Source organism: Eschrichtius robustus, chromosome 12 (assembly GCF_028021215.1).
Source record: "Eschrichtius robustus isolate mEscRob2 chromosome 12, mEscRob2.pri, whole genome shotgun sequence".
In the NCBI taxonomy this organism is placed as follows: domain Eukaryota; kingdom Metazoa; phylum Chordata; class Mammalia; order Artiodactyla; family Eschrichtiidae; genus Eschrichtius; species Eschrichtius robustus.
The window spans coordinates 86,520,735-86,543,649 of record NC_090835.1 but is presented as its reverse complement, the minus strand read 5'-3'; the positions used below and the strand labels follow the sequence as shown (position 1 = coordinate 86,543,649).

Here is a 22,915-nt window from a genome sequence, read left to right as displayed (position 1 = left end):
ACCGCAGCCCGGATGATGATAGACTACAAAGGCCGGAAGTGCGTCACACCGCCGCTCTCCGGAGGAACAGCGGTTCTGGCCGCGTTCCTTCTAGTAAGCCCGGAGGTTTTCACACCTCTGTGGTCGCCACGCTGAATCCCCTTCCAGGCGTAGTGAGGCGCTAAGTGGCATAGTCTCTTCCAAGGGGGTTAATATACAGTAATAACAGCTAATATAGCGTTTTACGCATACTAACTCATTTACACATGCTAACTCACTCTACATTAACAGTCCTGTGAGTTCGGTATAATTATCCCCATTTAGCAGATGAGGAAGCTAAGGCACATTCCTTCTACATTTATCAGTTGCAAAGAAAGTTTCCTACAAAGAAAGTTTTTGTGCACTTTACTTTCTCGCACGTGATATTCCAGGCTCATTTTACACTTTTTCTGCCTTAGACCTGGAATCCACCATTGCTCCATGAAGCTATGGTTCCTTTTAATGGAGAATAATATACAGAAACCAGGATCTAGATTTTGAAAAGTAGATAAGCTCATTGCTACTGGGATAGGTCATTGCTTCTAGGCCCTATCAGTGGACCTTAGAGCTGGAATAAAATATACATATGATAGGGATTTTATAAGGTATTTCCAATTCAAATACAACTTCACAGATTTTTTTTTTCATTTTCACCGTTGCACATTTGATTTTCCTTTCTCCCACAGTAAACACCCTGGTTCACAGCAGCATCAATATATTCACTCAATTTGCTCTTACAATCTTTTTTTTTTTAATTTTCAAAATTAAAATATCAACATCACTAGCAACAACACACTTACTATGTACAGTGCAAAATTTCTTTGCTTGCTTTATTTGTTCTTGAATTGTATTCCATTAAGGGAGTATAGTTCAGAGTACATATACGTACCTTATTTGAATTCTTTTCTCTGTGTAGTTATGTTATAAACTTGATATACAGTTAGTCATTTGTTTCTGTTTTAATTTCAAAATTTGCTTTCCTTTCATCTTTTTCATTTCCTTTCTGAACATGCAAAACAGTTCAAAATCAAAATTATATAAAAAGATATATTCAGAGTTTTGCTTCTATCCCTAATTCCTTTATCTTATATATACTCTTGTTCCATTTTCATTAGTTTTTAATTTATCCTTTCCTTCCTATTTCCTTCTCTCATCCCTTCCCTTCCTTCCTTTCTTTTACAAAAATAAGTGTTTACCCTTTTACCACTATAAGTTATATTATACATACTCTTTTGCATCTTGCTTTATAACTTAATAGAATAACCTGGAAATTATTCTAAATCTGTTCATAGAAATATTCCTCTTTTTCTCTTTACAGTGGTATAGTACTCCATTGCGTAGATGTACCACTATTTTTTCAACCAGTGTCTTAGGGATGGGTATTTGGATTGTTTCCAATATTTTGCTTTAACAAATAATGCTGCAATGAACAATGAAGAGAGGAGAGGAGAGAAGTGTCTTTGTAAGGGTTGTATCATTTTGCACTTTCAACAGCAATGCGAGATGGTGCCTGTTTTCACACTGCCTCCCCAACTGTATGTTTTCAGGCTTTTGAATGTTGCCAATATGATAGGTCATTAGGTATTTGTTAAGAAACCGCAAACTGAAAGCTGAAATCCCTGTTAGAAATGAATTCACAGTGCCAAATGTTGGCAAGGATTATAGAGCAATGGAAATTTTCATACACTGTTGATGAGAGTGTAAATTGGCAACAACATTTTTGGGAAATTCTTTGGTATATCTGCTGAAGTTGAACATATGCATATTCTATGACCCAAGAGTTTCACTTCTAGTTATATTGCTGCCAGAAATGCATATATATTTACATCTAAAGACACACTTTAGCAGCATTTTTTATAGCTCTAAACTGGAAACAACCCAAAAGTCTATTAAGAATAAGATTGGTACAAAAATTGAAATTTATCCATACAATAAAATACTATGCAATAATGAAAATGAATGAACTACAGCTACAAGCCACAGTGATAAATTTCACAAACGTAATAATGAGTGAAAGAAGCCAGACACAAAAAGATACATACTTCACGATCCCATTTATATAAAGTTCAAAACAGGCAAAACTAATATGTGTTAGAAGTCACAATAGGGAGTAGGAAAGGAATAGTTTGGGAGGGAGCGCAACTGGGGTCTTCTGGGGAACTGGTAATGATCTATTTTTTGATGTTGGTGGTGATTATGTGGGTGGTTTCACTCTGTGAATTTCATTTAGCTGTACACCTGTAATTTATGTACTTTCTACATATGTATACAATATTCCAATAAAGTTTTTTTTTAATTCAAACCATTTTTTACAGCTGAAGAAACTAAAGTTCAGAGAAATGAAGTGTATTGCTGAGGTCAGCAGAACCAGGACTCAAATCCATGTTTCCTGATCAGCTATCTCCCTTGGCTCTGAGGGATCAGTGCCTAGGAATCCTTACATACAGATCCTAAAGGGGCCCTTTTTTTGGTTGCAAGTTTAACACAGTGTCCATTAGACAAAAATGAAGTTATCAGTAATGCTTAAATATATATGTATGACAATCTTCTTACTCAACTATTCTACCTTATGTGAAGTGCATTCCAAATAGAGATAGAGGTGGCCTTAATAAATATAAAGCCTAAAGTGACTTAAAATTATTATACAAGCCATAAGGTGATAACTATGATTATATAGAAACATGTAAAGTTTTTCTTAAATAAGAGTAATTGCTAAAAATAGAGCAGAAAAATTCTAAATACAGAAAATAAAATTATGTAAAGTCATACACCTAATTATATCTATCAATGTCTCTAAATACACAATTTAAGAAATGAAAATAATTCTTAAATAAGAGGTAGGATTCTAGAGGAATATTTTTCTTTAAAAAAGTTCTTTGATACCATTTAGGAATGGATTTAAACTCTTACTGAAGAAAGCTTAGTGAGTTTAGTGAACTCACTGAAGAAAGCTTAGTGAAACTCCAACTCAGGAGTTTTATCAATTCTCATTCCCCACTTTCCTCTTTTCCTTCTCCTTGTTCTATTCCTCCCCTCTTAATATCCACTAGACCACTATATCTCCTGGTTCTCATTTTGTTCCTTGCACACATTATCAGTCATTCATGCATTCATTCATCTGTTCATTGATCTTTTAGCACAAATTTATTGAGTTGGTACCTGCATGTCAAGATGGCAGAGTAGAAGGACATGTGCTCACTCCCTCTTGTGAGAGCACCAGAATCACAATTAACTGCTGAACAATCATCGACAGGAAGACACTGGAACTCACCAAATAAGATACTCCACATCCAAAGACAAAGGAAAAGCCACAATGAGATGGTAGGAGGGGTGCAATCACAATAAAATCAAATCCCATAACCGCTGGGTGGGTGACTCAAAAACTGGAGAACAATTATACCACAGAAGTCCACCCACTGAAGTGAAGGTTCTGAGCCCCATGTCAGGCTTCCCAACCTGGGGGTCTGGCAATGGGAGGAGGAATTCCCAGAGAATCAGGCTTTGAAGGCTAGCAGGATTTGATTGCAGGACTTCTACAGGACTTGGGGAAACAGAGACTCCACTCTTGGAAGGCACACACAAAGTAGTATGCACATCAGGACCTAGGGGGAAGGAGCAGTGACCCCATAGGAGACTGAACCAGACCTACCTGCTAGTGTTGAAGGGTCTCCTGCAGAGGCAGGGGGTGCCTGTGGCTCACTACGGGGACAAGGACACTGGCAGCAGACGTTCTGGGAAGTACTCCTTGGCATTAGCCTTCCAGGAATCCACCATTAGCCCCACCAAAGAGTCTGTAGCCTCCAGTGCTGGGTCACCTCAGGCCAAAAAACCAACAGGGAGGGAACCCAGCCCACCCATCAGCAGACAAGTGGATTAAAGTTTTACTGAGCTCTGTCCACCAGAGCAACACCCAGCTCTAACCACCACCAGTCCCTCCCATCAAGAAGCTTGCACAAGCCTCTTAGACAGCCTCATCCACCAGAGGACAGACAGCAGAAGCAAGAAGAACTGCAGTCCTGCAGCCTGTGGAATGAAAACCACATTCACAGAAAGATAGACAAAATGAAAAGGCAGAGGACTATGTACCAGATGAAGGAACAAGATAAAACCCCAGAAAAACAATTAAATGAAGTGGATAGGCAACCTTCCAGAAAAAGAATTCACAATAATGATGTAAAGATGATCCAGGACCTCGGAAAAAGAATGGAGGCAAAGATCGAGAAGATGCAAGAAATGTTTAACAAAGACCTAGAAGAATTAAAGAACAAACACCTAGAAGAACTAAAGAACAAACAAAACAGAGATGAACAATACAATAACTGAAATGAAAAATACACTAGAAAGGGGACTTCCCTGGTGGTGCAGTGGTTAAGAATCTGCCTGCTAATGCAGTGGACACGGGTTCGAGTCCTGGCCTTGGAAGATCCCACATGCCATGGAGCAACTAAGCCCATGTGCCACAACTACTGAGCCTGCACTCTAGAGCCTGTGAGCCACAACTACTGAGCCCACGTGCCACAACTACTGAAGCCCACGTGCCTAGAGCCCGTGCTCTGCAACAAGAGAAGCCACCACAATGAGAAGCCTGTGCACCTCAACAAAGAGTAGTCCCTGCTCGCCACAACTAGAGAAAGGCCACGCGCAGCATTGAAGACCCAATGCAGCCAAAAATTAATAAATAAATAAATTTATAAAAAAAAGAAACACTAGAAGGAATCAATAGTAGAATAACTGAGGCAGAAGAATGGATAAGTCACCTGGAAGACAGAATGGTGGAATTCACTGCCGTGGAACACAATAAAGAAAAAAGAATGAAAAGAAATGAAGACAGCTGGAGAGACCTCTGGGACAACATTAAATGTAACAACATTCGCATTATAGGGGTCCCAGAAGGAGGAGAGAGGGAGAAAGGACCCGAGAAAATATTTGAAGAGATTATAGTCAAAAACTTCCCTAACATGGGAAAGGAAATAGCCACCCAAGTCCAGGAAGTGCAGAGAGTCCCAGGCAGGATAAACCCAAGGAGAAACACGCTGAGACACATAGTAATCAAATTGACAAAAATTAAAGACAAAGAAAAACTATTGAAACCAACAAGGGAAAAACGACAAATAACATACAAAGGAACTCCCATAAGGTTAACAGCTGATTTCTCAGCAGAAACTCTACAAGCCAGAAGGGAGTGGAACAATATATTTAAAGTGATGAAAGGGAAGAACCTGCAACAAAGATTACTCTACCCGGCAAGGATCTCATTCAGATTCGACGGAGAAATCAAAACCTTTACAGACAAGCAAAAGCTAGGAGAATTCAGCACCACCAAACCAGCTCTACAACAAATGCTAAAGGAACTTCTCTAAGTGGGAAACACAAGAGAAGAAAAGGACCTACAAAAACACACCCAAAACAATTCAGAAAATGGTAATAGGAACATACACATCAAAAATTACCTTAAATGTGAATGGATTAAATGCTCCAACCAAAAGACACAGGCTTGCTGAATGGATACAAAAACAAGACCCCTATATATGCTGTCTACAAGAGACACACTTCAGCACTAGGGACACATTCAGACTGAAAGTGAGGGGATGGAAAAAGATATTCCATGCAAATGGAAATCAAAAGAAAGCTGGAGTAGCAACACTCGTATCAGATAAAACAGACTTTAAAATAAAGAATGTTACAAGAGACAAGGAAGGACACTATATAATGATCAATGGATAATTCCAAGAAGAAGATATAACAATTATAAATATGTATGCACCCAACATAGGAGCACCTCAATACATAAGGCAAATGCTAACAGCTATAAAAGAGGAAATCGACAGTAACACAATAAGAGTGGGGGACTTTAACACCTCACTTACACCAGTGGACAGATCATCCAGATGGAAAATTAATAAGGAAACACAAGCTTTAAATGACACAATAGACCAGATAGATTTAACTGATATTTATAGGACATTCCACCTAAAAACAGCAGATTACACTTTCTTCTCAAGTGCACACAAAACATTTTCCAGTGTAGATCACATCTTGTGTCACAAATCAAGCCTCAGTAAATTTAAGAAAATTGAAATCATATCAAGCATCTTTTCCGACCACAACGCTATGACATTAGAAATCAATTACAGGGAAAAAAATGTAAAAAACACAAATACATGGAGGCTAAATAATATGTTACTAAATAACCAAGAGATCACTGAAGAAATCAAAGAGGAAATCAAAAAATACCTAGAGACAAATGACAACAAAAACACGACGATGCAAAACCTATGGGATGCAGCAAAAGCAGTTCTAAGAATGAAGTTTATAGCAAAACAATCCTACCTCAAGAAAAAAGAAAAATCTCAAATAATCTAACCTTACACCTAAAGGAACTAGAGAAAGAAGAACAAGCAAAACCCAAAGTTTGTAGAAGGAAAGAAATCATAAAGATCAGAGCAGAAATAAATGAAATAGAAACAAAGAAAACAATAGCAAAGATCAATAAAACTAAAAGCTGGTTCTTTGAGAAGATAAAGAAAATTGGTAAACCTTTAGCCAGACTCATCAAGAAAAAGAGGGAGAGGACTCAAATCAATAAAATTAGAAATGAAAAAGGAGAAGTTACAATGGACACTGCAGAAATACAAAGCATCATAAGAGACTACTACAAGCAACTCTATGCCAATAAAATGGACAACCTGGAAGAAATGGCCAAATTCTTAGAAAGATACAAACTTCCAAGACTGAACCAAGAAGAAATAGAAAATATAAACAGACCAATCACAAGCACTGAAATTGAAACTGTGATTAAAAATCTGCCAACAAACAAAAGTCCAGGACCAGATGGCTTCACAGGCGAATTCTATCAAACATTTAGAGAAGAGCTAACACCCATCCTTCTCAAACTCTTCCAAAAATTGCAGAGGAAGAAACACTCCCAAACTCATTCTATGAGGCCACCATCACCCTGATACCAAAACCAGACAGAGATACTACAAAAAAAGAAAATTACAGGGACTTCCCTGGTGGTGCAGTGGTTGAGAGTCCGCCTGCCGATGCAGGGGACACGGGTTTGGGCCCTGGTCTGGGAGGATCCCACATGCCGCGGAGCAACTGAGCCTGTGAGCCACAACTACTGAGCCTGCGCGTCTGCAGCCTGTGCTCCGCAACAGGAGAGGCCGCGATAGTGAGAGGCCCGTGCACCGCAATGAGGAGTGGCCCCTGCTCGCCGCAACTACAGAAAGCCCTCACACACAAACGAGGACCCAACACAGCCAAAAGTAAATAAATAAATTTATTTTTTAAAAAAAGAAAAGAAAATTACAGACCAATATCATTGATGAATATAGATGCAAAAATCCTCAAAAAACACTAGCAAACAGAATCCAACAGCACATTAAAAGGATCATACACCATGATCAAGTGGGATTTATCCCAGGGATGCAAGGATTCTTCAGTATATGCAAATCAATCAATGTGATACACCATATTAACAAACTGAAGAATAAAAACTATATGATCATCTCCATAGATGCAGAAAAAGCTTTTGACAATATTCAACACCCATCTATGATAAATACCCTCCAGAAAGTGGGCATAGAGGGAACCTACCTCAACATAATAAAGGCCATATATGACAAACCCATAGCAAACATCATTCTCAATGGTGAAAAACTGAAAGCATTTCCTCTAAGATCAGGAACAAGACAAGGATGTCCACTCTCGCCACTATGATTCAGCATAGTTTTGGAAGTCCTAGCCATGGCAATCAGAGAAGAAAAAGAAATAAAAGGAATACAAATTGGAAAAGAAGAAGTAAAACTGTCACTGTTTGCAGATGACATGATCCTATACATAGAGAATCCTAAAGACGCCACCAGAAAACTACTAGAGCTAATCAATGAATTTGGTAAAGTTGCAGGATACAAAATTAATGCACAGAAATCTCTTGCATTCCTATACACTAACAAGGAAAGACCAGAAAGAGAAATTAAGGAAACAATCCCATTCACCATTTCAACAAAAAGAATAAAATACCTAGGAATAAACCTACCTAAAGAGATAAAAGACCTGTACTCAGAAAACTATAAGACACTGATGAAAGAAATCAAAGATGACACAAACAGATGGAGAGATATACCACGTTCTCAGATTGGAAGAATCAATATTGCGAAAATGACTATACTACCCAAAGCAATCTAGAGATTCAATGCAATCCCTATCAAATTACCAATGGCATTTTTTTACAGAACTAGAACAAAAAATCTTAAATTTGTATGGAGACACAAAAGACCCTGAATAGCCAAAGCAGTCTTGAGGGGAAAAAAATGGAGCTGGAGGAATCAGACTCCCTGACTTCAGACTATACTACAAAGCTACAGTAATCAAGACAATAGGGTACTGGCACAAAAACAGAAATATAGATCAATGGAACAGGATAGAAAGCCCAGAGATAAACCCACGCACCTATGGTCAACTAATCTATGACAAAGGAGGCAAGGATATACAATGGAGAAAAGACAGTCTCTTCAATAAGTGGTGCTGGGAAAACTGGACAGCTACATGTAAAAGAATGAAATTAGAATACTCCCTAACACCATCCACAAAAATAAACTCAAAATGGATTAAAGACCTAAATGTAAGACTGGACACTATAAAATTCTTAGAGGAAAACATAGGAAGAACACTCTTTGATATAAATCACAGCAAGTAGAGTAATAGAAATAGAAACAAAGATAAACAAATGGGACCTAATGAAACTTCAAAGCTTTTGCACAGCAAAGGAAACTATAAACAAGACGAAAATACAACCCTCAGAATGGGAGTAAATATTTGCAAATGAAACAATGGACCAAGGATTAATCTCCAAAATATATAAACAGCTCATGCATCTCAATATTAAAAAAAAAAAACCCAATCAAAAAATGGGCAGAAGACCTAAATAGACATTTCACCAAAGAAGACATACAGATGGCCAAGAGGCACATGGAAAGCTGCTTAACATCACTAATTATTAGAGAAATGCAAATCAAAACTACAATGAGATATCACCTCACACCAGTTAGAATGGGCATCATCAGAAAATCTACAAACCACAAATGCTGGAGACGGTATGGAGAAAAGGGGACCCTCTTGAACTGTTGGTGGGAATGTAAATTGATACAGCCATTATGGAGAACAGTATGGAGTTTCCTTAAAAAACTAAAAATAGAATTACCTTATGACCCAGCAATCCCACTACTGGGCATATACCCAGAGAAAACCATAATGCAAAAAGACACATGCACCCCAACGTTCATTGCAGCACTATTTACAATAGCCAGGTCATGGAAGCAACCTAAATACCCATTGACAGAGGAATGGATAAAGAAGATGTGGTACATATATACAATGGAATATTATTCAGCCATAAAAAGGAACAATATTGGGTCATTTGTAGAGACGTGGATGGACCTAGAGACTGTCATACAGAGTGAAGTAAGTCAGAAAGAGAAAAACAAATATCCTATAACAATGCATATGTGTGGAATCTAGAAAAATGGTACAGATGAACCGGTTTAGAGACACGGATGTAGAGAGCAAACGTATGGACACAAGGGGGAAAAGCGGGGGTGGGGGGGTGGGGGGATGAATTGGGAGACTGGGATTGACATATATACACTAATATGTATAAAATAGATAACAAATAAGAACCTGCTGTATAAAAATAAAATAAAATTCAAAAAAAGGATACTTCAAAAATAAAATAAAATGAAAAGATAAAGTTAAAAAAAAGAAAATGAAAAACCCTTCACAAATAATCCATGACCAGAGCTGCTGTAAGTAAAAATAGATGGTCACTCACAGCACACACACACACGAGTTAGTACCTGCACTTTAGAACTCAAAATGCCATGAGTTTATTTGGGACTGTGGCAGGCTGTTGATTGCCTACTAAATAAGTAGCTCCTTTTTATTAGATAACAGAAATCTAACTTTTTATTTGTGTCCTTTGGCACCTGGAATAAAGATTACATTTCTCAGCTACCCTTGCAGCTGAGTTGTGGTCATGTGACTAAATTCTGGCTAATTCAGTATAAGAAGAAATATATTGTCCTGAGAAGGCTCCGAGAAAGATGCTGACTGATCTGGGAGTCCCTTTTTGGCCCTTCCTGCTGACTGGAATGTAGAATTGATGGCTGGTGCTTCAGCAGCCATGCAGAGGATGGTGAAAAGTGGAAGGGACCTGGATCCCTGATGATTCCATGGAGTAAAAGCAACAACCCTAAACTATCTACCTTTAGACTTCTTTTACTCGAGAAGCATACAGCTTGTGTATTTTTCAGATCTTTATTACCAGTAGCTGATCATAAATTCTGATGTAGGTGTCTGTACTTTGACTCCCTATCTAGGGTTTTCTTTTCCTTTTTTTTTCCTTAAATGTGATGCCATCATCTCTGATTGAACCCACTATCTCTGCTTCCTTCTCTGAAACAATGATACTTAGGAAATGCAAGTTTGGAGGGAAGGCAGAGAATTAGAAAGAAATGATGCCTATGGTATTATAAGTGGTCTGAAAGAAAGGGAAGAGAGATTCCCAAGAGGGTCAATACTATTTAACCCAAGCCCTTTTTTTTTTTAGATTTTTTTTCTTGTAATTAATTAATTAATTAATTAATTTTTTTTTTTTTTTTTTTGGCTGTGTTGGGTCTTCGTTTCTGTGCGAGGGCTTTCTCTAGTTGCGGTGCGCGGGCCTCTCAGTGCCGCGGCCTCCTTGTTGCAGAGCACAAGCTCCAGACGCGCAGGCTCAGTAGTTGTGGCTCACGGGCCTAGTTGCTCTGTGGCATGTGGGATCCTCCCCGACCAGGGATCGAACCTGTGTCCCCTGCATCGGCAGGCAGACTCTCAACCACTGCGCCACCAGGGAAGCCCTCCCAAGCCCATTTTTAAGTGACACCTTAGGAGTACTGCATACAGCCTCTGGGAGGTTCAGTGCTCAGAAAGCTTGTTTATTCTAAGTGGAGTTACAGTAAGACATACATCAAATTTAACTGGAGAAACAACAAAGATAAGGAGGGCATTCAGGGCGTGAAGGGGGTTAGAATGGAAGACAAAGACATGGAAGCTGGAGTGTACTGGGGGGAGCTGGGGAAAGTGAGACCAATACAACAAGAGCAGAGAGCTCTTGTAGGATAGTGAAGAAAGTAACATTTCTTACTGGGACAAATTTGTAGAGGAGCCTCTTGAATGTCAGGTTGAGGAATTAAATACAGAAGCTTGAAGGCATTCACAAAAATCAATTGTAGAGGTTCAAGGGATCCGTGAGAGAATATATATTCTAATCCCATAATTCACAGATGAGGAATCTAAGGCCTAGAACGTGTGGGCGACTCGCCTAAGATCACACAGTGGCGTAGTGGATACTAGAACCTAGTATCTTTCCTCACCCCATGTCAACCCCCTTTTAAAGCAACATCTAACAAGTTACTAAGGTGTTGATCGCCACACGTAAAGCAAAGGAAGAAAAAGCGAGGAAGAAAAGCAATGCCTAAACCTTTAACTAGTCACTTGAGAAATGTTATGGTACTTTCAACTCTGGGTTATGGGTGTGCATTTTTCTCTAAATTTCATTGTGGATAGGATGAAACAGGCCATTTTGAAGCTTTACATTTTAAATTAGTCAGCCTTGAGGCCTAGAAATAGAAAATCTGGATTAGCTCACTCTGAGAATCTAGTCTGTAGATACTTTGATGTCAGAGAAATTGAGACAGTGACAGATATGGAGAGTGCTCATGTAGCTTCTCTGAATTCTACGAGAAACAAATGCTGCTTAACATTCTTACTACAGTAATTAAAGCAATGTGATTTTTTTTTTTTTTTTTGCCGTGCCACTTGCAGGATTTTAGTTCCCTGACCAGGAATCGAACCTGAGCCCTCAGCAATGAGAGCTCAGAGTCCTAACCACTGGATCACCAGGGAATTCCCAAAGTGATTTTGATTAGTTGTGCTTTTTTTTTTTTTTTATGTTGAAAAAGACCTGTTCTCTGTTTAAAGGCTCTTCCACACTTACTACACACAGGGTTTTTCTTTGTTGTGGATTCTCTGGTGTTCAGTAAGATGTAAGCTCAGTTGGAAGGCCTTCCCACACTTGTCACATTCTTAGGGTTTCTCCCCAGTGTGAATTCTGTGATGTCTAGTAAGGTCAGAACTTCCACTGAAGGCTTTTCCACATTCATCACATTCGTAGGGTTTTTCTCCTGTGTGAATTCGCTGATGTTTAGTAAGGTTTGAACTTTCTCTGAAAGCCTTCCCACAGTCATTGCACTGGTAACATTTCGTTAAGGTATGGTACCTCTGATGCTAAGTCCTGTGCTGTTACTGAAGGTTTTGCCACATTCATTGCACTCATAAGGCCCCTCCTCAGTGTGATTTCTTTGATGTTTCATAAGGACTGAGCCTTAACTAAAACTTTTGCCACAATGATTACACTGATAAGGTTTTTTGCCAGAGTGAATTATGAGGTGATTTAAAAGGGTTGTATTTTGACTGAAGGCTCTTCCACATTCTTTACACTGAAAGAGTTTTTCCCGTGTGGATTCTCTGATGTCCAATAAGATTCATGATGTGCATGAAGCTTTTCCCACACTGATCACATTTGTGTTCTTTCCCTTCCTCTGCGTTTCCTTCATGCCCTCCAAACCTGTCCTTGCATTCTCAAAGGTCTCCAAAATGAGCCCCCAAGAAAATGTTCCTGCCTCTGAAGATTCTGTTGAGTATCATCTTCTGTGATTCCATTCCTTTGGACACTTCTTGCTTTGCAGTCAACTTCCCAGTCTAAGGTTTGGTCTCACTTTCAAAAATAGGAAATGGATCATTTAAATGTCACTTTCTTTTTAAGCTTTTTATTATGGAAGATTTTAAACATATGTAAAAGTAAACAATAGAAATGTCACCTTTTTGAACTGATGAAATATTAAACTCCTAAGGGATCATTTATCTCAATTTTCTAGTCATGCTCCTCCAACAATTAATAAATAGCTCTTATGTTCAATTAAGGAAAATGCTAGAAAGGAAAGTTGAAATAGACATATCCTAGGCATAAATAACCTATGTAATAATTACTAAGGTAGGATTGAGAATAATCTTTAACACCAAAAAGGGGCACTAATTTGTTAAAGTCTAAGTGTGTAAACAGTACTTTAAATTGCATTCAAATACAAGTACAGTTGTCCATTGGTATCTGCAGGGGATTGGTTCCAGGACCCATGCCTCCATACCAAAATCTGAAGATGCTTAAATCCCTTATATAAAATGGCATAGTATTTGCATATAACCTATGTACATCCTCCCATATACTTTAAATCATCTCCAGATTACTTATAATACCTAATACAATGTAAATGCTATGGAAATAGTTGCCAGTGTGTTGCAAATTCAATCTTTACTTTTTGGAATGTTCTGGAATTTTTCTTCTGGATATTTTCGATCCACGGTTGGTTGAATAGGAGGATGTGCGACCCGCAGATACAAAGGGCCCACTGTATAGCAGAAAGGCAAAAGTGTATTTCCTCTATTGCTTGGAGAGAAAACCCTTTGTCTTAATCTTCCCCCACATGGAACATTGCTTGAAGATTCAGTGTAAACCAATAATTCCTTCAAACAAACTAACATCAGTATTGCTTTATGAACACAATAAAATACACATTCTTAGTGAAATTTGGCCTGAAGGAAATAAATTAAATGTCCCATCGAGCTCATTAAAATGGAGATTCCACTTGAACTCAAAGGAAATACTGGAAAAGGACTGATTTCTTGACTCTTCTGGTCACTTTATTGCTTTTTCTGGAGATAGATTCTAAAGGGGATCAGGATGTAAAAAGGGAGACACTTAGTAAACGGAAAGCACATTTGGCATGTAGAGAATGTGGAAAGGAAAAGGTGTAACAAACCTAGACTGGAGTGACACGTAGGGGAAGCTACTGACATGAAAAGACAAGAGAATTTAATGTGGAAGAGGACAGGAGAAAGGTAGTCAAAGTGAAAGGCTTAAAAGATGACTTTATCACTGATGGGTATAGAAAACTTACAGATACAGGGTAGGATAGGACATTTAGAAGGTCATTGTATAGGACACTGTAAAACAGAGGTGGTATAAAAAGCAACAGAATGTGATAGTTTAATGCTTTAATGAAAACCAACATGGTATATGAAAACAGATAAAATAAAAATATTTTGCTTAAAAGACCAAGAATAAAGGTTGTACTTTGTAAAGAGAGAGGTAGATGAGCCAGGGAAGATTTCAGGTGAGAGTTAGGGTTAGAAACACTAATGATTAAGTTGTAAAGGATGGCTTTGGTCGGCCAAGTAGGAGCCTGCTACCCTAACCCACCTTCCCAGATAGATTCCTCCCTCTCCTCCTCACCTCTCTCGTAGGAAATGGGGTTTTCATCTTAATACTTTCTATATTTTGTGAATATAGAGTCATGCTTGAGCAGGGTCTCCACGTGCCAGAGCTGACAACTTGGTGACTGTTGTGCAGCTCCCAGAGATATCACCTCCTGCCAGAGCATTTCCTGTCCACCTGCTTGAGATGTGCCCTGGAGACAATTAGGGACCATTGGGCTTAGGAGGAAACTACTGTGAAAACCAGAGCTAAAACCTTAGGAAACAACTCCCATGGAGACAGGATTAGGAAAAAGGACTGAATGGGCTTAGCAGGAGAGATGAGACAGAAAAAGGAACTGACAGAAGCAATGACTCTTGACAGGGACAAAAGCTCACTGTTACCCTCACTGCTTTCCTATTGACCAAACTATTAAATGTGGTTAATTTAATGGTCTGATTGCCACAGCAGAACATCCTTCCTCTTCCCACCCGAAATTCTGGATCATCAAGTTCTCTCTCCAAATCTCCCAGCAAAGACACAGCCTCAGCCTCCTCTCCACTCTCAGGATGATGCTCTCGCACCCAAGCCTGGAGCTCCTCAGGCAGGATGGTCAGGAGCTGCTCCAACACCAGCAACTGCAGGATCTGCTCCTTTTTATGATTCTCTGGGCTCAACCACTGACAGCAAAGTTCCTGGAGTTGGCTCAGAGCCTCCCTGGGTCCAGGTGTCTCCTGGTAGCAGAACCGTCTAAAGTGTTGGCAGAAGACTTCCTGGCTGGACTGGCTATTCTGCTGCAAGTCAATTTCTTGTACAAAAAAGTTCTCTTCCTCCACCTTTACTATCACAGGTCCCTCCTGGTTTTTTTTCATTCTGAATAATAAGATCTGTAGTCATTTTCTCTCAGGAGAGGGGTCCCTGCAGAGAGGTTCACACCCCAGGGAGACTCCCCTTTGCAAAATATAGAAAGTATTAAGATGAAAAACTGCCATCAGTTTAAAAACATCCACATGTATTATTAAACACTGCCTATACCACTTGAAGAAAAACACAACAGAAAAGGTTTTTGAAATCTGCCTAACAGTGATGTAGATGACTTGAGGATTTGACATTCTTGGTAATGGAAATTCATATGATTATTTTAGAAATGAAAAGAGTAATCTTTTTCCTATACTCACTCTACTCCAAACCTTTTCTATTTTAGACATGTTAAATGCAGTCTACCTGAGGCCCTTCACACTTGCGTGGAATGCTCTTACCCAGATATTAGCATAGGGCATTCCCTTGTTTCTTTAAAGTATGCTCAAAAATCATCTTCTTAAAGAGACATTTCTAGCTCATTGTATATAAAATAGTTTTCCGACCATTATCCACCCTCCTACTCTACTTTCTTTGTAACACTCACCACCAACTGACAACATATGTTTATTTGCCTTTTGTTTGTTACTCCACAATAATATAAATGCCGTAAGAACAGGGGTTTTATCTATCAGTTTGGTACACTGCACCATTCTAAGTGCCAAAAGAATGTCTGGGACATATAAATCATCAATTAACTATCTGTTGAAAAAAATAATGACTAACAAAAGGTATTAACTCTAAGACTTTTTCAACAGCTTGCTCAGGAATTGTTTGCTTTAATACTGTGTGATACATAAACAAACAAGATTAGAGAAATAAGGCAGTGAAAATATTAACTAGAACGGGTCCACAATCCCTCCTCCACAATTTTGATGTCCCCCAGAGTTCTGAAAACCAAGAGTATTTTCATAAGTCATTTGATGGCAATACTCAAAGTGACATAAATTCATTTTTTAACAGCTTGGCTTGAAATGACATGAAATTATTTATAGTTTTAGAGTGAATATTCATATTTTGTTACAGAAATATTAATACTACTTTCTGTAATAAAATATGGGACTGCCCCAGACTCCTGGGGTGTTATGCATTCAATATACTATATACGCACAATGTTTTTTAAAAAATTCCTCAATCTGATTTCAAAAACACTTCTGACCCCAAGGACTAAAGAAAAGTGCCTGCTTTCTATGCGTCAAAGACCCACCAGATTCCAAAACAAGCCACCCCTCTTACACTCAGGAGTCCTCTGCTTCTCTGAAACCTCTGGGGCCCGGTCGGGGTAAGAAATCTGGGGTCGGGTCCGTGCACAAAGCCCAGTCTCCCACGTCAGGGGTAACTCCAGGAGACCAGCTCACGGCAGCCGGGATTGGAAAGGGGGGGAATGTCTCACACTGGACCCGGGCCGGCCCGGGTCGACCCCATGCTGCGGAGGTTGACCCCGGCTGCAGCTCTTCTCCCGACGCGCGCCCAAGCCCCACGTACCCGGAAGCCCAGAAAATCCACCTCTCTAAGGACCTGCAGATATCCCGGAAGCCACGCCCCAGAGCCACGCCCCTCTAGGAGTATCCATCTCTATGGCTGGCGCCTTCCAGCCGAGTCCAACAGGTTTCCAAGGTCGTCCCGTATAGCCCGAGAACTTCGCAGCAAACCAACTGCCAAGTCAACACCTGGTTAGTCCAGGAATGACCGCTCGGTATGACGATACTGATTTTTTTCTCTCCTTTCCTCTCCCCCCAAGTTTTATCAATCTCTCTCCATCCACCGCCATCCAAAAACCCAGCACGTTCCCGTTCACACAACGTATGTCTAGTATGCATTCTTCCATATTTTTCTCTCTGCTCATATAATCGTGTACAGACATACACATTTATATGCAAAAAAATTTATATGCAAAAGACAGTGTGGTGCTTGAGAGCTTGGTTTCTGAGCTTGACTTGGAAATCTTGTTAGCTTTGTGCAATGGATCAAGTTACTTCATCTCTATGTGCCTCATTTTCCTTACCTGTAAAATGAGAATAATAGCACATATACCTAAAAGTTACTGTGAGTATTGAATGATTATCATGTAAAGGACCCCTGAAGCACAGTAGATACCAAACAAATGTTTGCTAATTATGTACATATGTAGGTTTTTTTTTGGGGGGGGGGTGCATATTTGACTTTCTCTGTTTGGTCCTAAGTTGGAAGCAGGGATAAAAATGAGGAAGCTGTCAGTTATTAATCAAGTCCTTGCAATTTGGAGCCAATTGTTTCAGAAGTTATTGTTTGGTTTCTGGGGCTTGTTGCTAGAGTAGTGGACTGACCTCCTACAAGTCTGACTTACAGATAATAGGCTGGCTTCCTGGGCTGGTTATTATAGATAATTATGTTGGTTTCCTGGGCTGGTTGCTACAGATTTGGGGTCAGAGTTCTATCTGCATATATGATCTGGTCATTGTCTGCTTGGATACTCAGTGTCTTCATTTTTAAATGAGAAATATAGATATATTTATATTATAAATATAATTCTTATATTGATTTATACTATATCTATCCCATTAACACTCCATTATCTGCTCTACATACTTCAATCTGTTGTCTTCCTCTTAAAGTGCAAGTGTTCTTCAAATGTTTGATACTTTTGTTCTGCAGTTCATATTCTAGAACATCAACAGTCTCTGTCGGTAATGTGTACCTGGGTGGAGGAGTGAAATTACAGGTCAACAACTGTTGCCACTCTGTATGGTTATTAACTATCCCAAGGAGTGAAGTGGAGAATGGTACAGACTAGCCTTTCTTACTTTATCTGTTGTAATTTATATCCATCTTTAGCCAGGCTCTGACATCATCCTGGTAGATCCAGTTCTAGACAGGTCCGCTAGAGTGGAAGACTGCTTTTGCTCTTAGTGATGAAGGAGGCAAGGATCCTCTCATGTTTGAGGGCCAGCTTATTCTCTAGCCCTGGCCTTCAAACCTCTTTCTTTAGGGTTGTGTTTTCCTCAAGGTAACAGGACTCAGCTAACTTCTATATTCCAAAGGATTTCTCACACTTAAAAAATATTAGTTTCTGACATCCACCAATTTCTTTCACATATCTATCATATATCCCAGTTTGGGTTAGCAGAAGGAACCAGGAAACCATGTCAGTTTGCAATCTCTTCTGAATTTTTAAAAACTTGTTTGTAAGGGGCTTCTCTGGTGGCGCAGTGGTTAAGAATCCGCCTGCCAATGCAGGGTACACGTGTTCGAGCCCTGGTCCGGGAAGGTCCCACATGCCGCGGAGCAACTAAGCCCGTGTGCCACAACTACTGAGCCTGCGCTCTAGAGCCCGTGAGCCACAACTGCTGAAGCCCGCGCCCCTAGAGCCCGTGCTCTGCAACAAGAGAAGCCACCGCAATGAGAAGCCCGCACAACGAAGAGTAGCCCCCGCTCGCTGCAACTAGAGAAAGCAAAGACCCAACGCAGCCAAAAATAAATAAAAATAAAATAAATTTATATTTTAAAAAAAAAACTTGTTTGTAAGACTGAGTTTCGTCACATAATGATATATTGCCTATGTTTGCCCGTACGTAAAGTGTCTGTCACTAAATAGTGGTTGCTTATTTCAGGGTATTATACATATATATTTGTTAAGTCTTTATATATTTTATATAGAAAAAACATAATATTGGCTACATTTTAAAGCAACAACTTTACTCTTGATGTTTATTTTGTTATATACATCTTTATTATTTCTATTCATCTTGTTTTGGTCTTTTTTTCCATATATTCAATTGTCAGAAATGTATTTCTCTTCCACAACTATGACAGAAAAGTATTTCATTTTTAATGAAAAGCTTTTTAAATGTTTAACTTCTTGATTCAAATTTAATTTGTTGTAATTTGTGGTATGAAGTATAGACTCAATTATTCAACATACCAACATCCGATAGAATCAATATTGTTTAATAATAGTGCTTCCTTGTCCTGTTGAAATAACTGTGGTTTGATAAGTTTTAGAAATAATTAAATGTACGAAGTCATAAAATAATTTTATATTTTTATCAATGAAAATTTTATACAGTTTTGATAATTATATTTTAAGGTTTTTAAAGTTCTAACATAATAAAACACTTTCCCAGGTAATTCCTTTCAGATTTGTTTCAGAACTTTACATGCCCTTAGCATTTTTCACTGATACTGTACTAAAGGTTCCAAAGAATTTTCAAACTAACTTTTAGGGTTTTTTTTATGAAGATGCTTACTTTCATAAGAAAAGTATGATAATAAGAAACATATATTTGGTCTTTATTACCAGTTTCTGACCTAGAGCGTCTAAAACCCTTGGAATTTCCTGACTGATAGGGGTGATAGGAGCATCTTTTGTTATTCATAACAAGCCCCTTTCAGCTATATTTGAGTTTATCCTAAAGTGATTCTTGGTGGGCTCCTGTACGGCTTCAGAATGTGGGCTGGTTGCTAGAGGGAAGCATCCATGTGTTTAGAGGGTTGGAACTTTCAGCCCCATCCCCTGACTCTGGGGAGGGGAGGAGGCTGGAGATTGAGTTAGCCACGCACCGCCAATGATTTACATATCACGCACCGCCAATGATTTACATAATCATATGGGAACCTCCATAAAAAACCACTGAGCAATGAGGTTTGGAGAGCCTCCTAGTTGGTGACCACATTGAGGTGCAGGGGACCCATGCCCTGAAAGTGAGTGGAAGCTCTGCCCACTGCCCCTCCCTGTCATATTTTGCCCTATGCATATCTTACATTTGGCTGTTCCTGAGTAGTATTTTTTATAATACATTGGTAAAATATGTGAAATGTTCCCTTGAGGGGCTTCCCTGGTGGTCTAGAGGCTAAGACTCCGAGCTCCCAACGCAGGGGCCCCAGGTTCCATCCCTGGTCAGGGAACTGGATCCCACATGCTGCAACTAAAAGATCCCGCACGCTGCAACGAAGATCCCGAGTGCCACAACTAAGACCTGGCACGGCCAAATAAATAAATATTTTAAAAAATGTTTTCTTGAGTTTAGTGAGCTGTTCTAGGAACCCTTGACTTTGTAGCTGGTTGGTCAGAAGTACAAGTGGCCTGAACTTGTGATTGGCATCTGAAGCAGAGGTATTAGAGCAGGTAGGTAGCTAGATATGAGCAGAGAAAGGGGGTGGGGGGCACGGGTCAGGTGACAGGAAACCTTACGTCTTGAGGCGACAGGGGTCCTAGAGGCAAAGAAAGGCCGCAAAAGGTGGGAATCTCTGGCTTCCGAATGTAACCTTTTGCTTGTTACGCCCTCATTACAATAAAATTAGCCTTGCAGAAAAGAAGTACCCATGATGCACCGACACCATGACACTTACAATCAAGACCAAGAAAGGGCAAAAATTCCTCTTCCCCCGGGGAAGGTGGAGCTGGGATGAAAATCAGGATATTTGACCCCAAACCCCTCCCTCCTCAATGAATATTTTCTGCCCAATGATTTTCATACCCTATGTAACCAGCTTGTCGAAGGAACTCAGAGCAGCTGCTCACCTGAGCCTGCCTGCTCTCCCTCCTGAGAGTGTACTATCAATTAATAAATCCTCGCTTTGCTTTCTTAGCCTCTGTGTCTCATCTCTGAAATATTTCTGGGATGAGACAAGAACCTACTCTCCAGTAACAGAGGCAGTTTTGTGGAATTGAGCCCTTAACCTGTGGGGCCTATGATAACTCTGGGTAGTTCGTGTCAGAATTGAATTGAATGTAGGACACCCAGTTTGTTTCAGAGAATTGGTTGTTGTGGGGAAAAAAGCCAACACATTTGGTGTCAGAAGTGGTAAACACAACACACAAAGGTTTTCTTGAATTGACTTTTGAGCATGATTTTGATGGAACATCTATTTAAAGGAGGATATATTTCAGGTTATTGTTGGGCTTTCCCATTCAGAATAAAGCATCATTTTCTTACATTCTTTTGGACAAAATGGCCCTCTTCAGAAGTCTCCTCAAAGCTCCTTTAACATCCTTGTTCCTCAAGGTGTAGATGAATGGGTTGACCATGGGAGTAATAACACAGTAAAACAGCATCAGAACTTTGATGACGTCTTGAGGGCTGTCCCCTGAGGGCTGCATATAGATGTAGATGCCAGAGCCATAAAATAAAGACACCACCAGTAAGTGTGATGAACAGGTGTTGAAGGCCGCAAGTCTCCCATCAGCAGAAGGGATCTGAAATACAGCTTGGGCAATGTAACTGTAAGAGACAAGAATCATGGAGAGGGGACCCATTATCAGGAAGGTGGCCACCACTGTAAGCTCACTGACTGTGGTGTCCACGCAAGGCATCTTAATTAGACTGGGCAGCTCACAAAAGAAGTGGTCCAATTCCTGGTTCCCACACAGGGGCAGCTGGACTGTGAGTGTGGACTGCAGTAGTGAATTGGCCAGACCAATGAGCCAAACAGTGCTGGAGAGCTGCCAGCAGAGCTTGTGGTTCATGATTACAGAGTATCTCAGAGGCTTACACACAGCCACATAGTGGTGTAAGGCCATGGTGCCAAGCAGGACACATTCAGTACAGCCTAGCCAGTGAAATACATAGGCCTGGGTCATATAGCCTATATAAGTGATGTTCTTCTTGGGCACCCCCCACCAAGTTGAACAGCTTTTGGGGTAGAGCTGTGCTGGTGAAACAGAGGTCCAAAAAGGAGAGGCTTGTGAGGAAGAAATACATAGGACTTTGAAGTTGGGAACCTATTTGAGAGACCCGAATAATAGCAATGTTTCCCAACAGTGTGAACATGTAGGAGATTAGGAGGGCAAAGAAGAGAGTAAGATCCAACCACGGATATTTGGTAAAGCCCATGAGAATGAAATCCTCTGGAAAACTTTCATTCATGTGCTTCATTGAATTTTGCTGGGAGACACCCACTAAAATCAAGGAAGAGAAGGGTGATTTTAAAAACCCTGAGTTGGCAGAAGTTTTGACGATAACAGGAAAAAAATACTTTTATGGGGGAGCAATGGGGTACACCCTCAGTAGAAATCATAACAACATTAATGAATATAATAATTATAATTAATAAGTCACATTTGAAAAATCCTTTCAGTAGAGAAAGTGGTTTCATTTTTTCCCCCCTAAATCAAAGCCCTATGTGATGGGTTAGTGGACATTCATTATTAGTTATGGCTCTTCTGTATGATTAAAGAAGCCAATGGGAGGTGGTCTTCTCCCAGCTACCTTGCAGCTAAGGGAGTGTGTGACCTAAGAGGTGGGGTCGTGGGGAGGTGCTTAGGTCATGAAGCTAGAGCCTTCATGTATGGTCTTAGTGCTCTTATAAAAGAACCCACAGCGATTCCTGTCCTTTCCACCATGTGAAGTTACAGCTACAAGGTGCTATCTATTAACCAAAAAGTGGGCTCTTACCAGACACTGAAACTGCCAGTGCCACGATCTTGGACTTCCCAGCCTCCAGATCTGTGAGATAAATGTTGCAATAGGTCTCCTGGTCTCTGGCATTTTGTTATAGCAGCCCAAATGGACTAAGACATATGTCATCAGGGAAATACAAATTAGAACAACAATCAAATTCTACTACACACCTATTAGAGTGGCCAAAATCGAGAACAATGACACCAAATGCTAGCAAGGATGTGGCACAATAGGAACTCTCATTTGCTGGTGGGAATACAAAATGGTAGGGCCACTTTGGAAGACAGTCTGGCAGTTTCTTACACAACTA

The 22,915-nt window shown here is 39.8% G+C and overlaps 1 protein-coding gene and 1 pseudogene across 1 annotated transcript; both read right to left on the bottom strand.

Moving 5' to 3' along the window:
* Positions 1-11,954: 11,954 nt before the first annotated feature.
* LOC137774100 (zinc finger protein 397-like) lies at positions 11,955-15,240 on the bottom strand (annotated as a pseudogene).
* Positions 15,241-21,137: 5,897 nt separating this feature from the next.
* LOC137772897 (olfactory receptor 2B11-like) lies at positions 21,138-22,080 on the bottom strand. The gene is given in 2 exon segments (XM_068557060.1): positions 21,138-21,824; positions 21,826-22,080. Coding segments are annotated over 2 exon segments (942 nt in total).
* Positions 22,081-22,915: the final 835 nt, after the last annotated feature.